The sequence below is a fragment of the Dasypus novemcinctus genome, chromosome 4 (genome assembly GCF_030445035.2).
Source record: "Dasypus novemcinctus isolate mDasNov1 chromosome 4, mDasNov1.1.hap2, whole genome shotgun sequence".
NCBI classification, from domain to species: domain Eukaryota; kingdom Metazoa; phylum Chordata; class Mammalia; order Cingulata; family Dasypodidae; genus Dasypus; species Dasypus novemcinctus.
In genome coordinates this window covers 101,605,940-101,623,336 of record NC_080676.1, presented here as the reverse complement: position 1 = coordinate 101,623,336, position 17,397 = coordinate 101,605,940, and the positions used below count along the sequence as shown (strand labels likewise).

General features: G+C 38.7%; 1 protein-coding gene across 1 annotated transcript in view; it reads right to left on the bottom strand.

Moving 5' to 3' along the window:
* Positions 1 to 17,397, bottom strand: part of IMPG2 (interphotoreceptor matrix proteoglycan 2) — a 90,974-nt gene that overhangs the window by 13,229 nt on the left and 60,348 nt on the right. The window contains exons 10-11 of the mRNA XM_071214860.1: positions 14,356 to 14,600; positions 7,191 to 7,276 (exon numbers count right to left, since the gene is read on the bottom strand). Of these exons, the coding sequence (XP_071070961.1) occupies positions 7,191 to 7,276; positions 14,356 to 14,600 (331 nt within the window). The remainder of the gene's footprint in view (positions 1 to 7,190; positions 7,277 to 14,355; positions 14,601 to 17,397) is intronic.

Here is a 17,397-nt window from a genome sequence, read left to right as displayed (position 1 = left end):
AATTCCAGTAAAGTAGTATGAAAGTCTTGTGAAAAGAGATCCCATCTGAGTCCAGTTCCATCACGCAGAAACACCAGCTCCAAAGAAGGGCCATCTGACATGGCAGTGAACCCCATCTGCCATGACCATAGAACCTGTGGGTCTCTTTAGCCCTCAAAGGAACCAATACCTGGGGTTGTATCTACTTTTTCTGTCTCTTAGACTCTGCTCAGTTGTGCATAAGGCCAATCCTTCTGACAACCTCCAGACTCTTTTTTAGAGATTCGTAGCCATATAAACTCATTTCTCCTTTCCATTTCCCCCTTACATTAGGTCAAACAGCATTTTAAAGTCATGTTATTATATGTAGACAGGGATATTCTGCTGGTCCATGTTGAACCTTTAATTCAAGGTCATTTTCTAGTTGCATCATCAGCTGGTACTGGGTAGTGATCCCTCGGTGCCAGGGAGGCTCATCCCTGGGTGTCATGTCCCACGCTGGGGGGAATGCATTGCATTTACATGCTGAGTTTGGCTTCGAGACTGGCCACATTTGAGTAACATGAAGGCTGTCAGGAGGAAACTCCTAGGCACAGTGCTGCTCTAGGCCTTGTTCTTATTTCAGGCATATAGGCTCACAAGCATAGTCATTAGTATCATGGTCTCACTGTTGGACCCTCATTCCTTCCTGGTCCTTACCATTGCACCTGGGGGACTGCTGCTGCTCCCCTAGGGACCATGACAGAGCACCCCCGGCCAGGAACCCAGTACCCCCCCAGCTGTAGTTTTTAATTGTTGCCACTATGAGTATATCCAAACATTACCATGTACCCTGGACATATGCCCTGTATAGCTCCTTGTCAGCCATATATCACCTGTCAATAGTATCCTATACCAGTATTCCTCCGCTGGCAGAGGGTCTTAATGCTAGTGGCTAACAATTGAGCTCTAAAGGATTCTGGAAGAGGTGGAGAAGCAGGGGCTTTCTTTCCCATTAGCCCTCCTCCCCAGTAGTTGATGTATACCAGTCACAATAGATATATACAGTACCAGACTTCCCTGGCAGGATGGCCAACCCTCCCCTTGGCCAACCCCCAGTATGAGGCAGCCAGAGAGGGTAATGTGTCAATTCTCATACACAGCCACTACTGAAGCATTTGCACCACTTCCCATATTATCTATATACTCCACTCGCCCCAGTGTTCCCTGGGGACATTAGAACACAGGTATATCACACACACAAACACAAAAACACACTTAAATCCAATCAATGAATAGAATATCAGTAAGTCCATTCTAATCCATACTCTATTCCTCCATCCTGTGGACCTTAGAATGGTTGTGTCCACTCCACATCTATATCAAGAAGGGGCTTAGATTCCACATGGATGCTGGATGCAATTCTCCTGCTTTCAGTTGTAGGCACTCTTGGCTCCCTGATGTGGTGGTTGACCTTCTTCACTATTATGATTAGTAATCGAAGAAAATGTGGCATTGGTGTGGAGTAAGTGGCCATGGTGGCTGTTGGGGGTAGGGAGTGGGAAGAAGAAATGTGATGTGGGGGCATTTTCGGGACTTGGAGTTGTCCTGGGTGGTGCTGCAGGGACAGTTACCAGACATTGTATGTCCTCCCATGGCCCACTGGGTGGACTGTGAGAGAGTGTGGGCTATGTGTGGACCACTGAACATGAGGTGCAGCGGTGCTCAGAGATGTATTCACCAAGAGCAATGAATGTCTCATGATGATGGAGGAGATTGTTGTTATAGGGGGAGGAGTGTGGTGAGGGAGGTGGGGGGTATATGGGGACCTCATATTTTTTTTAATGTAACATTAAAAAAATAAAGACAAAAAATAAAATAAAAATAAATAAATCCAATCTATGGAAAGTTGGGACTACTAAACAGATACATTTGGGGGATAATTATTCAACTTCACTAAAAGTTAACAGAAAAAGTGCCAGATTATAATCAAAATCCTGGGTTCTAGTCTTGGGTAAAATATAATATACTTTTTTTTAAGTCGTTGAATGATTTTTTTCCCCATCACCTAGAACTTGAAGAAATTTCTTATCTTTATAAACCTACCAGAAGACTAGAATTTATGGAATAGTCGTGAACAAAGTAAAGCCCATGAAAACGAAGAACAAGAAACTAAATATTATCCTCTCTCCCCTCCTTGAGAAGATTCTTATCAGAGGTGATGAATTTTCACTTACATTATACACTAACACCTAAATATACTTTTTGAACAAAATCACAATGTTAAGGTAAATGACTATAGGACAACCTATGGCCATGAAGTAAAACAGAATCTACTAGCTGATAGAGGGATTCAACCCAACCCCAGACCTAATTAGTCTTTTATGTTTTGACCCCACATCTCCCCTTATCTTTCTACCAAGGGTCTGTGTAAAAAGCTTTAACAGTGCATGCAATGTACTCTCCCAATCACAGGAAAGAAAACATTAGACAAGAAATCATCAGGCATGTTTCTAATGTCTTTCTTCCTCTAGTGGCAAACGCACTGGAAAGATATTAAGAGGTCATTGGTTAAGTGTAGAAATACCCTTAGTTATGCCCAAGATTTTTAAACTAAAAGCACTCTGTCAAGCTAACTTAATTGTTCTTTTGGAACTCAGTTACACCATTATTTCCTGTCTTGTCCATACTGCTTTAATTAGGCCGTATTTCAAGGGGATTAATATTTTTTTATTTGCCACCAACACCCCAGATCCTTCTCTTCTCTGCTCTGTGCCTTGGGAGTCTGCTCCTGTGAACTGCATCACTCCTATTCTCTTGTCAGCTATCTTCTGTTTGAGTTTGGCCAATGGGAAGTATATGCAGAAGATCAAAGAATAGGAGGTGCTAGAAGTCAGGGTATTTCTTCCCTTCTTCCTCCCAGCTTCAATACTGTGTCTCTAACAGTAGTTGTGTCCCTCCACAAATGTAGCTGCAGTTCACACTAGGCTCTGGTAACAGCCTTTCCTTCTCTTTCCCTTATAAACAACAGGTTGTTAATTGCTTCCCACTGTTGCTAGTCCCTACATACCTCAAAATCCTACTTTGCTCCCTTCACCCTGCTCATACTTATATCAGTAGCTCCTTCATCAAGGAATCTTAATTTGAATCACCTAGGTGATTCTGCTATTACTGAGACCCTGGCTGAGGTGTGCTATACAAATGTAATGCAAAGAATGCATATAAAAATCCATAAAAGTTTGATTCATTTCTGTCAAAAGATGATTTGATCATTTGCATTAAAATACAAATAGCCAACAAAGAAGGAATGAGAATCCTTTTTTTTTTCAAAAAAACTATGAACCAAAAGTGATGTAATTCTGGTTAAACTAGAAATGGTTAATCATTCTGGATATATTAGAAATAAGGAATATGGAAAAGAATCAGGGGAGGCGGTTAAAAACTGGATGATGCAGTCATAGCAAATATTTTTGGCACTAGCTTTGGTCCAAAAAAAAGGAACAGAAGCAAGACATACCGGGACAATTGTCTAGAGTCTAGTAATCTGGATCTGTTAAAGTGAAATGTATAAGAGAAAAGCAAGATGCATATAAAAGAAAGAAGCTGAAGGCCATCCTCAGATGACTGAATCCAACTGGAAATGAGCTAAAGAGAGAGAAAGATTTAAGGATAAGAAATCCCTTATTAGTGGAATATTCCTGGTCAGAAGTAAAGCAGAGGATTATAAAGCTGAAAAGATGATACTATCAGGGAGGATATTTTTGGCATTTTTCTAATAAATTTCAGTATCTTGAGAGAAGATATAACCTTATTAACTCAATGCAGTGGAGGTGGCTTATGATCCCTGACCTGAGTTCAGGGTGCCCCTACATAACCTAAATTATTCTGTGTCCTCAATAATCCTGACTCAGAGAGCAAGAGTTCAACTCCAGATAAATGAGAAGACAACAAATTAAAGTCCAGAACATGAAAGGGAAAATACATTAAGTAAAACTATCAGCTTTCGTCTTGTCAAAGCTTCAGATGCCTTATGAGGACATCCTTTGGTTGATAAAAATCTTGTGTTAGGGAAGGGATTGTGCATGAACATGCATGTACAAGTATATGCATATAACAGAAGTATCAAATTTTAGAACTACAAGGATTTTAAGAATCATGCAGTCCAACTTCTCCTATTAAAGGTAAGTAACTGAGGTTCATTGAAGCAAAGTGCCCAGGGTCACAAAAAATAGAAAAAAAATTAGAACTAGAATCTGTCTCCAGATTTCTAAGTCCCAGTGCTTTTGCCATTATTATACCAGTCTATTCAAAGAAATAGACAAGTATTCTTGGGACATATGAAGAACAGATTTTCAGAGGAGGCATTGGAGCCAACAGTTTTAGCAGTCTATGTTCATTCATGTTAGCGTGTATGCACAAATCTACAAGACCCAGCGGAACACATGGTGGGGGTTATTTTCTAATATTTAATTGTCTGCTTTGTGGAAAATGGAGGTTCTATGTATAGAAAGAAAAGTTCCTTTCTTTACACTTTCTTTTTCTAGTACCTAAAACCATAAATGTATTCAGAGACTATCCGTAAGGCCATTTGCTCAATACCAAATTCTGTTCCTCATAAAAGGAGTTACAAGGATGATGATCTACCATACAAGAAACTCACATTTTTCCCTCTTAATTATCTAAATCTACTTCTAGAGATGCATTAAAGCCACCCATGTTTCCTGCTGAATCAGGAATATTTATCTTCTTGAAAATTCTAAATATGCCTTTTTAAAAAATTCCAAGATGGTTTAAGTCTTTAATTGATGCTTAAGATACTAAGTTTTATCAGACAGTGCCTATGACCTGACATACACCAGGAAAGCATCTGAATCCTCAATGAAAAGAAATAGCACAAGAAATATATATTATTCCAATATACTTATAAACTAGATGCCTTTCATTTCATAAAAATTAAAAGTAAAACAATATATAATATCTTTCATAATAAAAGTCAAGTCACAAACAGGCAATGTGAAATGTTCAAGTATACAACTTCACTTGAAATAAAGAAGACTATCCATTCCAAATAAATAGCCCCTGAAAAAAGTGGCATGACAATGAAGCTTTCTTTTACATTTTGAAAGGTGAACACAAATTTGCCAGAAGTAGTACTCCATCATTTATAAACAGATGTTTCCATAGCAACGAATTCAACTCATGAATTCTTTTAGCTCAATATAGTATATTAACAAGCTTAATATTATATTGGCTAGTTTCACTTCTACTATTGCCAATTAAAAAGCTTACTAATGGGGAAATGACTGTGGCTCAATCAGATGAGCTCCCGCCTACCATACTGGAGGCCCTCAGTTCGCGACCCGGGGACTCCTCGTGAAGGCAGGCTCGCCCACATGCTGTGGAGCACGGCCGGCCTGCAGACACCACAGAGAGCCGACTCAGCAAGGTGACGCAACAAAAAGAAGGGAGACAAGCGAGAACACAGAAGAGCCTGCAGCAAAGATACAAAGAGCAGACAGCAAGCAAGCCACAAGGGGGGGAAGGGAAATAAATAAATACAGACACAGAAGAACATACAGTGAATGAACACAGAGAGCGGACAGCATACACACACAAAAAAAGCTACAAGCAGGGGGATAAATAAATAAATAAAAAGCTTACTAATGGTATAAAAGGTACTGTTCAGAAAGATAATCAAATTCAATATGCCAACCAACATATCTCTAAATTAATTTTTAAAAACTGAATCTGATAAACATGTCCCATACATAAAATCTTATTAGCAGTTTGCAAAAAAAAAAAAAAATCCAACCGGCTGGCCTCCAGCTTAGAACACTGGCCTACAGAGATATTCCTATCTAAAAGACTGTGACTCTGGAATATAATCACAAATCTCTTATGGTTGGAGAAGCCCCAGGTTGAATATATTAGAAGGAACATAGATTTCTTATGCCATGCTTGAAAAGAATCATCACTCCCTGTCATTACCCCTTAGTAATGTCTGATAGTATCTGCATCACTTTATTTGTTTTAAGTCTGTCTACCACTACCAGACTGGAAACTTCTTGTAGGCAGGGGCCACAATTTATTTATCTTAGTGTCCCCAGCATTTGGCACATAAAAATTACAAAATAAACATAGTTGAGTGAATGAATATAAATAAACACCAAATGAATATGATGTCAGTCCCCTTCTAACCTTTCTCCAAATGTGGAACTCATTTGGGGAAAGATTATTTCCAGTGACACCACCTTTCAAAACTGAGTTGCTCTATAACTGAGTAGAAGAAACTTATTAACAGTTAATATTAAAAGTTAAATGAAATTGGGGCATGCTTTCTAAATTTTTGTTGCCGGATTAAAGCCAAGAAACAAGTATTTCAAAAACTTATATGAGACAAAAGAAGTCTAAGAGGGTAGATGGAGTGGTGAATGATGAAGAAAATCTCCTACTGTGTCTCTGTGGTAACAAAAGATTCATGAACTCATTGTAGATAAAGAAGTCTCTAGTGTTATTGTAGTGGTGTTTGTTGGCTTTGTCATTATTGCTTTCATTGTTTAAACTGTATTTGATGAGTCACTTTGTTCTCTACTGACTGCCTCACTGTAAGTGAAGTGGCAAGTGGAAGTGTGAGGGGGTAAGGAGTATCTAATGGAATGGGGGAACGGCAAAAACAAAAAGGAAAGTTCATTCTGTGCTGTTTCTGTACAAACAGGAGTGTTTTCAGTACAGGTTAAATTAAACATAATTTGGAGTCCCTGATATTTTACCCCTCCTTCTCTTCTTTTTACACATCCTGTTCTATATGCTTTGCTGTCTACACTTTTCTTCAATATAATCCTTGAAAAAAAATCTATACTCTATGCAAAGTATAATTGGTGTACTTTGTACATCAATTTAAAATCTTGGCTCTAAAAACCATTTCGGGGTAACTTTCAAGGAAGAATTTATAGCTTATCAACAAACAAATATGAACGATAAATAAGTTTACTACCATAAGTAGAGTTTGGTAATATAGACTTCATTTAACCACTACAGAAGCTTTAAATTTTCTGACCCAACACTTGTGGCTTCTGAGTTGACAACTATGAGTAATATCGTAGGGGTGATACAAGGGAATATTTGAAATGAGAACAGCTTGGGAACTTATGACGCCAAAGTAAACAGGTTATGGTACAAAGGAGAGAAGCTTGAAGGCCTGGTTCTAGGATAAAACATAGAAACATACTTACCAAAACAGACGGTGGGGTTGCCTGAAGACTTGAACTTTGGGTGTTCCAAACTAGGTTTTCAGTTTGAGGTAGCAAAACACCTCTCACTAAGGAAAGAACAGTATTAGAGAACATTTCCAGTTATGCTTGAGGTACTGGGTCAACTAAAGACCAAATTCTTCCTCTTTATACTTTAGATTGTGCAGAAATAAATGGGAAGACTTGCTTAGAAAATGGTTATGACTTTATTCAGATATTTTTCTTTTATTAGGACATTTGTCTGAAACATAAGACTTTAACATAACACAAAATAAAAAATTCTACCCATTTTTACATTCACAACACACCTGTATTACTTCTTTTTCCTTTCTCATGTCAGCTTTACTCTTTTCAAGATTCCTATGAAGCAGTTATTTTAAAACTGATTTTTCATTTAAAGTCAGAAAGTTGACTGAAATTTTGGCCCGTTTGTTTAATGCTAAGAATGGTAGAAAATTATGCAAGACAATTTCCTTTTTGGCAGGAAGTGCCTTTGAAAAAGGCACCAGTACACCAAAACATCTTGTCACCATAGAAAATTTAAGAGCAATAAATAAAAGATTGTATAATTTAATTCAACAAGTTTTATTGAAAACTTACTAGTTATTTACTAGTTACTAAAGACTTTATTAAAGTAAAGATTATACAGATTAATAAAGCCAAGTATCTTCTCTAGAAGCATTCACTATGTCAGAGAGATAAATACAAATTATAAATTATACAAATTATAAAACTCTGTGAGGACATATATTCATTGTTACGGGAACACAAAGAACCAATTGCTTTGGCTTGGAGGGGAGAAGGAGTCAAGGAAAGTTAAAAAAAAATGGATTTCAATAAAATCCCAACAGCCTTTTTTGCAGAAATGAAAAAGCCAATAATCAGATTAATTGGGAAGGATAAAGAATAGCTAAAAATGACTTTAATTTTTTGTCTTTATTTTTTTAATGTTACATTCAAAAAATATGAGGTCCACAAATACCCCTCACTCCCCTCACCCCACTTCTCCCCCCATAACAACCTCCTCCATCATCATGAGACATTCATTGCACTTGGTGAATACATCTCTGAGTACTGCTGCACCTCATGGTCAATGGTCCACACCATAGCCCACACCCTCACACAGTCCACCCAGTGGGCCATGGGGGGATATACAATGTCCGGTAACTGTCCCTGTAGCACCACCCAGGACAACAACTCCTGAAAATGCCCCCACATCACATCTCTTCCTCCCACTCCCTACCCCCAGCAGCCACCATGGCCACTTTCTCCACAAAAATGACTTTGCAAAGAAGAATGAAGTGAGAGGACGCTCACTTCCTGATTTTAAAGTATATTATTTAGCTACAGTGAAAAAAAAAATTTAATAAAAAGCATGGTACTGGCATAAAAACAGACACATTGACCAATAGAACCAAATTGAGAACTTAGAAATCAACCCTCACATGAATTTTTACAAAGCTAAAAACCCAGCTGGACCAGAACAGTCTATTCAACAAATGGCACTGGAAAAACTGGATAGCCATATCCAAAAAAAAGAAAGAGGACCCTTATCTCACACCTTACACAAAAATTAACTCAAAGTGGATCAAGGACCTAAACATAAAAGTGACAATCATAAAACTCCTAGAAGAAAATGTAGGAAAACATCGTCAAGATCTTGTGGTAGGCGGTAGTTTCTTAAACCTTACACCCAAAGCATGAGCAACAAAAGAAAAGGAAAAAAAGATAAATGGGACCTCCTCAAAATTAAACACTTTAACACCTCAAAGGACTTTGTTAAAAGGGTGTAAAGGCAGCCAACTCAATGGGAGAAATATATGGCAATCGCATATCCGGTAAGAGTTTAATATCTATGATATATAAAGAGATCATACAATTCAATGATAAAAAGACAAACTAGCCAATTAATAAGTGGGCAAAAGACTTGAGAAGACAATTGTCCAAAGAAGAAATACAAATGGTGAAGAAACCCATGAAAAAATGTTCAACATCATTGGCAATTAAAGAAATGCAAATCAAAACTACAATGAGATATCATTTCACACCTATCAGGCTGGCCGCTATTAAAAAGTCAGAAACTCTAAATGTTAGAGAGGATGTGAAGAGATAGGAATGCTTATCCACTGTTGGTGGGAATGCAGAATGATACAGTCACTGTGGAGGACTGTTTGGCAATTCCTAAGGAAGTTGAACACAGACTTCCCACGGGACTTGACAATATCACCACTAGGTATATACCCAAAAGAACTGAGCAGTGACACGAACAGATATCTGCACACCTTTGTTCATAGCAGCTTTATTCACAATTGCCAAAAGATGGAAACATCCCAGGTGTCCAGTAACTGATGAATGAATAAGCGAATTGTGATGTATACACAGGATGGAATATTATGAAGCGATAAGAAGAAATGAAGTCGTGAAGCATATGACATCATGGATGAAACTGAAGGACACTATGTTGAGTGAAGCAAGCCAGACACAAAAGGACAAATACTGTACGATTGTGCTATTATGAACTAAACATATAAATTCATGGAATTAATAATTAGACTATGGGTCACCAGAAAATAGAATGAGTGTAGAATGGAAAGCAAAGGTTAATATGTGCAGAGTTAGTAAAAAAGGTTGTAAATTTTTGGAAATTAATAGAAATGGTGAAAGCACATCACAGCATTTGCAACTAGTAGAGCTATTATATGGGTATGACAGTGGTTGAAAGGGAAAGTCTAAGGCCATGTATATTACTAGATGGAAAGCTAAAAATTTAACATAGGACAGTATAATATAGTGAAATATGAAATAAGAATGTAGGTAATATTGCATACATAAGTCTGTGACAGGATATAAAATCAACATGCAAAAATCAGTAGCATTTCAGTACACTAATAATGAGCAATCTGGGGAAGAAATTAAGGAAAAATTCATTTACAATAGCAGCTAAAATAATCGAATATCTAGTAATAAAGCTAATTAAGGATGTAAAGGACTTGTACACAGAAAACTATACAACATAGCTAAAGGAAGTCAAAGAAGACTTAAATAAATGGAATAGTCCATGTTCATGGATTGGAAGACCAAATATCATTTACGATGTCTATCCTTCCCAAATTGATTTACAGATTTAAAACAATCCTAATAAAACTTACAATACAATTTTTTACTAAACTGGAAAAGTCAATTATCAAATTTATTTGGAAAGGTAAGGGTCCCCAAATAGCAAAAAAAGAAAAAACATCTTGAAAAGGAAAACCAAAATTGGAGGAATCACGCTACTGTACTTTAAAGCATACTATAAAGCTACAGTGGTCAAAACTGCATAGTGTTGGCACACAGTGTTGACCAATGAAACCAAAATGAGAGTTCAGGTATAGATGTATCTATACCTGAACTCTCAATTTGGTTTCAATATTCAACAAGGCCGCCAAGTGGAACAGAATAATATCTTCAACACATGGGGCTTGGAGAACTGGATATCCAAATCCAAAAGAGTGAAAGAGGATCACACCTCATGCCCTATACAAAAATTAACTCAAGATGGATCAAAGATCTAAATATATGAGCCAAGACCATAAAGTTCCTAGAAGATAATATAGGGAAGCATCTACAGGACCTTGTATTAGGAAACAGTTTCATGAACTTTACACCCAAAGCACGAGAAATAAAAGAAAAAATAGATAAAATTAAAAATTTTAAACTTTTTTAAAAATTAAAAATTATAAACTTTTGCACCTCAAAGAAATTTGTCAAGAAAGTGAAAAAGCAGACCACTCAATGGGAGAAAGTATTTTAGAACCACCTATTTGATAAGACCCTAACATCCAGTATATATAAAGAAATCTTACATCTTGAAAATAAAAATGCAACCCATTTAAAAAATAGGCAAGAGATTCCAATAGACACTCTTCCAAAGAGGAAATACAAATGGTTAAAAGCACATGAAAAGATACTCACCATCACTAACAGTAGTAGTTTGGCATTATTTATAAATTCTATGTTTGCAAACTGGTCTGTTCCTCTGGACATAATTAAATTATGATTAGAGCTTTGATTGGGCCATGTCAGTAGGATGTTGGGTTCCCACCCCCTTGGTGAGCAGGGACACACAGAGAATACTACGCTGCAGAGAAGAGAATGGGAGTTTTTAGCAGGAGCCCAGAAAGTGAACATACAGGAGAAGAACACAGAGGAATAGAGACAGCTCCTTAGACATGGCAGAAGCCCTAGGGAGAGACACAGAGCCATTTGCCTGATAATCTACAGCTGGCCTTGTGAAGAGAGTACAGCAGCTAAGCCTGGAGAGAAACAGAGCCCCTAGAAGAGAGGAACCCAAGAAGCCTTAACTCTTGGCAGAAGTCAGCAGTCGTCTTGCCCAACATAGGGCAACACACTTTGGTGAGGGAAGTAACTTATGCTTTATGACCTGGTAACTAAGCATCTACCCCAAATAAATACCCTTTATAAAAGCCAACAGATTTCTGGTATTTTGCATCAGCACCCCTTTGGCTGACTAATACACTTTTAGGAAAATGTAATTCAAAACTTCAGTGAGATATCATCCTGCGCCTATTGGACTGGCTGTTATTTAAAAAAAAAACAGAAAACTACAAGTGTTGAGAGAGGATGTGGAGGAACAAGAATGCTCTTCCCTTCCATTGTTGATGGGAATGTGGAATGGAGCAGCCACATTGAAGGATGATTTGGCAGTTTCTCATGAAGCAATTCAATATAGAATTGCCACATATCCAGCAATCCCACTACTAGGAATATACCCAGATGAATTGAAAGCAGGAACACAAACAGACATATGAACATCAATGTTCACTGCAGTATTATTCACAATTGCCAAAAGTTGGAAGCAACCCACATTTACATCAATAGATGAAAGGATAAACAAAATGTGGTATATACATACAATGGAATATTGCTCAGCTGTAAGAAGGAATGAAGTATTAACGCATGCAACAACATGGATGAATCTCAAAGACCTTAAGTTGAGTGATGTAAGCCATTTACTGAAGAATAAAAATTGTATGAGTGCACTGATATGAACTAAGGTTATTGACCAGACTCACTGAGGTGGAGTCTGGAAGATACAGGTACTCCAGGGGCTAAAAAATAAGTAAAGAGTGGTAAGCCATTAGTCAGTCTGCTAGAATCTATATGGTGGATTGCAGAGGTTTGCCAGTGGATGGGGGTGATGGTGATGTAGCAATGTGAATAGGGTCAACAATGCTGGAGTGTGAGCATGTATGGGATTGGGGATATGGGTTGGGCTATCCATAGTGCTGGAGAGAGGGCTAGAGGAAGGAACAGGTGAACTCTGAGGAGGTAGAGGGCTATGGCTGAGAATACAATTTTGGGAGTGTTGTTTTTGCAACTGTGGCAGGGGAGGATCATTGGTGCCATGTGTCAGTGGTGGGGTGTTGTGTGGGGAAGGGTGGGCCTGGGGCATGCCACTATGGAATATGAATATGTTCTTGTAGTGATAGCGTATTATCTCAGTGGGTGGAGACCCACACAACAACCAACAAAATATTAAATTCCCATCCTTGGGAGTCCTGCTACATTTTCTAATAGAGTCACGGGAATCTCTAGAGTACATACACAGTGCCTAATAAAAGAAAGAAGACCAATGTGCCAAGCCATTGACATTAATGCTTGTACTTCTGAATCTTATTCTTTCAAAATTGAAACTTAGCCTAATAATGTCTATTGCCTAAGAGTTACCTCCTGAAAACCTTCTTGTTACTTAAATGTGGCCTCTCTCTAAGCCAAACTTGGCAAATAAACTCACTAGCTTCCCCCCAGGTGTTGGACATGACTCCTGAGGATGAGCCTCCCTGGCACCAAGGGATTATTACCAAGAGACAACCAGTGATGCATTTAGAAAAAGACCTTAACCAAAAGGGGGAAAAATTAAATACAAAAGAGATTTTACAGCTCAGAGATTTCAAAGTGAGTTGACAGCTCATTTCAGAGGTTATGTTTATGTATGTCTCAGGTGGATATCACTAACTTTCCCATAAACAAAGCTCAAAGACAGGGGTGTTCCCATGGGCTCTAGAGACATCTGGACACTAGAGGCAAGGCACACAACCGCATGAAATCAGCACCCTGTCAGTGAACCTTCCTTAGATTCTATGATAACCTATTTACCCACTGTAATAGAGTTAGGCTCATTCATAATTTCCCTACACAAGATTCTTCTACCCCTTTTATTTGAATCTATAATTAGCACTATAACTGTTAAATATATGTACCAGACTTAAATCCTTGGTCTGTTCATATACCAGTTGAGCCCAGGTGCTGAATCTCAGCAGAGTTGCAGCCAACACCTACTCTCTGGACTCACCCAGGACAATTAAAACAAAATGCTGATGATGGATAATGCCCATTCCAAAAAGCAAAGATATCTACAGCTGCAAGCAAAACAGTTCCTTCCATCTGCCTTATAAAGGTCTAAGCCCCCTCTCAATCTGAAGCAGGGCAGACATCACCATCCCAAAATTCTCACGATTGAAAATTGAACAAACATATGGGGGAAATGCAACCATGTACTAAAGTAGACTTATTAGTGTAGTAACAGAAGAACTTGTAAAATTGATATAAAGGTGGTTACCAGAGGTTCTGAGGGGAGGGAGAGGGAAAAATAGTTGGAACATAGGGCATTTTTAGAGCATTGGAATTGTTATGCATGATTTTGCAATGACCGATACAGGACAGGGCATTATACATTTTGTCAAAACCTATATAATTGCACAGTGCAAAGTGTAAGCCATAATGTAAATTATTGACCATAATTAGCAGCAGTGCTTCAATATTTGTTTATCAATTGTAAAAAATATACCATACTTGTGTAAGATGTTATGAATAGGGAAAAGTGCTCACATTTCTCTATTTCTAAATGTCATGTGCTATCTTTCCACTTTACCCACTTGTGGCATTCTGTATAGAAACATTCCAGAAAGCCCTTACTTAATCTATCCAAATATTTACATAGCTAAAAACACCATTCATATGAGGTCTCATGCAGTCTAAAGAACGTTCAGAACCACATATATTTCAAGGAAATTTGTTTTCACTAGAATATATTGGAAAACAAACTAAAACTAAATCAGAACTTCATGATGGATATTAAACTCACCATTGATAAGCTGAAGGGAATCAGGATCTGGATTCAAGGAGGAATTTCCCAGCAAAAAATTCTGGTGCAATGTCTCAGCAATATAATCTCTGAAGTTACTAATTGTATAAACAGCAGTGGGTTTATCATCCAATTCCACAAGGCCATGGTTTTCCACCTTGTTGGAGTGAAGGCTAATTAGTTCCCAAGTGGTGTTGCTGATGACTTCACCATTGATGGAAACTGCAAAGTGAACATCTATACCACTATGGATGAAAAGAGAGAACAGATTAGGAGATGCTTAAGTACTTCTAAGACAGAAAAAAAAAAAAAAAAGGAGCTTTGAACCCATAGAGAACAAACATTAGCCCAAGAGAAGCAGTCTCAGATCATGGATGGCATCACCCTTCTGCAGTCTCTGGGCAGGCTTTTGCCATCCCTTCCTCCTTCCCAGAGACTAGAGAGTCATACATCTAAGAAGAGGCACAAGATTCTAAAGAAGCCACAGAAATCATCCCTGCAGAATGATCTAAACATCTTCCCCAACATTCTCACCCTTTTTTCCTCCCTCCTTCAAAGCTACCTCCTCCCCTCTTTTCACCAACAGGCAGCTTCCTTCATTCCATATTAGTATTTTGCTTCCCTAATTTAAGAAAAGGGGGGGAAGTGGATGTGGCTTAAGCGACTAAGCTCCCGCCTACCACATAGAAGGTTTCTGGTGCCTCCTGGAGAAGATGAGCAAGGCAGTGATCTGGAGCAATGGGCAGGCATGGTGAGCTGATGCAACAAAATGGTGTAACAAGGAGACACAGAGGAAAGACAATGAGAGACACAACAAAGCAGGGAGCTTAGGTAGCTCAAGCGATTGAGTGCTTCTCTCCCACATGGGAGGTTCCAGGTTTGGTTGCCAGTGCCTCCTAAAGAGAAGAGGAGCAGACACAGAAAGCACACAGCAAATGGACACAGAGAGTAGACAGTGAGCACAAACAACAAGGGCGGGGGGCAAGGGGAATAAATAAATAAAATAAATCTTTAAAAAAAAAGTCTATGATTTACTTTATAATTCCTCCTATGTGAAAATTAGTTTCTAAAATATGAGAAATAATATCAGAAAATAAAATTTTAAAGCCAAGAAGAATGCTCCCTCTAGGCTATAACTCATATTTTCTCTAACAACTAAAAGCTAATCATTTGTGAGTGCTTACAATGTGGCAGATTTTTACATGCTTTATCTAATTTAATTTTCATAATAACTTTGTGAGGAAGGTTTCATTATCTTCAGATTATTGATGAGGAAACTGAAATTTAAAGGAGTTTAAAACTTGCTTAAAATTTCACAGCACGTTAAGTGGTAGAATCAAGAAACAAAGACCTATCTGTCTGACTCCAGCATCTGTATTCCAAAATACTATGCTTTACTCTCATATCGTTAACTGAACTGTAACCAGAGAAAGTTATTATGTGGTCAGTTTTGCTCTGGTCATCAATCTGGTTCTCCAGCCAGTCTCTGTGACACAGCTATCTCAACAAGCCTCACCAAGGACCCTCCAGAGGAAAGGAGAACACTACCTTTCCAGAGATAAACCAATCAAGACAGATGTGCAGGGAAACGGACTTGGCCCAGTGGTTAGGGCGTCCGTCTACCACATGGGAGGTCCGCGGTTCAAACCCCGGGCCTCCTTGACCCGTGTGGAGCTGGCCCATGTGCAGTGCTGATGCGCACAAGGAGTGCCGTGCCACGCAAGGGTGTCCCCCGCGTAGGGGAGCCCCACGCGCAAGGAGTGCGCCCCGTAAGGAGAGCCGCCCAGTGTGAAAGAAAGAGCAGCCTGCCCAGGAATGGCGCCACCCACACTTCCCGTGCCGCTGACAACAACAGAAGCGGACAAAGAAACAAGACGCAGCAAATAGACACAGAGAACAGACAACCGGGGAAGCGGGGGGGGGGGAATTAAATAAATCTTTAAAAAAAAAAATAGACAGATGTGCAATGGAGGTGATTTGCCATCTTTTGTTCCATAGGGGCAAAATGTCTCCCAAATCAAAGCAGAAAAATAAATTAAGGTATTCCTCCTCTGAACTTACATAGAGCCTTTCTATTTCTTGATTATTGCCTTTATCGTGTTGTAAAAAGATTTTATTTCTAGAGATTGCCTCTTGAGTTTCTATCCTCTGTGTTCAGCTTGGAACCTGGCTCTGAGAGGTACACAAGATATACAGAAATACGTAAGTGCCTGAATATAATCCAATCAGGATATACAGCCTAATCGAGGTATTCACATATCTAAAGAAAAATTATCTACATAATGAGGATAGTCTCATGGAGTCTAGAAAAGAGAGAATTATTCAACTAATTTACATTACTGTTTAATGGAAGGATAACCTAAGCTACCAACTAGAGTATTGAGGCTTCCTGATAGATCCCCAGATTAGAGATGACTACAACAGGCTTAACACTGCATGGTGATACAGGCCATTAAGATCATCCAGCCTTCTTTTTCTGACTTCAAGCTCACAAAGGAAACTTTTGATTATAATTCCTTACAAAGTTTCCTATGGGAGAAAGAATGCATGAGCCAGGATGATAACAATTTGTCGGTTGATAAATATATTTTTCATTTTAATTTGATCAGTTGGCATCCTATTCATTGTCTTTTCTGACTTGGCAAGGACAAATTGTTCTTAAGAGTCCTCTCCTTCCTGGGAACACTGGAAGTTCTGGACCTGCATATTCAGATAATACCCTGGACTGCAGAGGATGCCATAAGGTCATCCCCCCTGTTTTAGTCTGCCAAAGGGCTACTGATGAAAAGTACCAGGAATGTATTGGCTTTTATAAAGGGTATTTATTTGGGGTAAAAGCTCACAGTTCCAAGGCTGTGAAAAGTCCAACTCCAGACACTGTAAGAGGTACCTTCTCACCAAAGTCAGCTACTGTTAAACCTAGCATTATCGCCACATGGTGAAGCACGATGGCCACCAATCTCTGCAGAGGTCTCTGCCTTCCCCTCCAGAATCTACCAGCTCTTGGAGCTCAGCTGCGAGCAATCAGGTATAGGGCTTGTT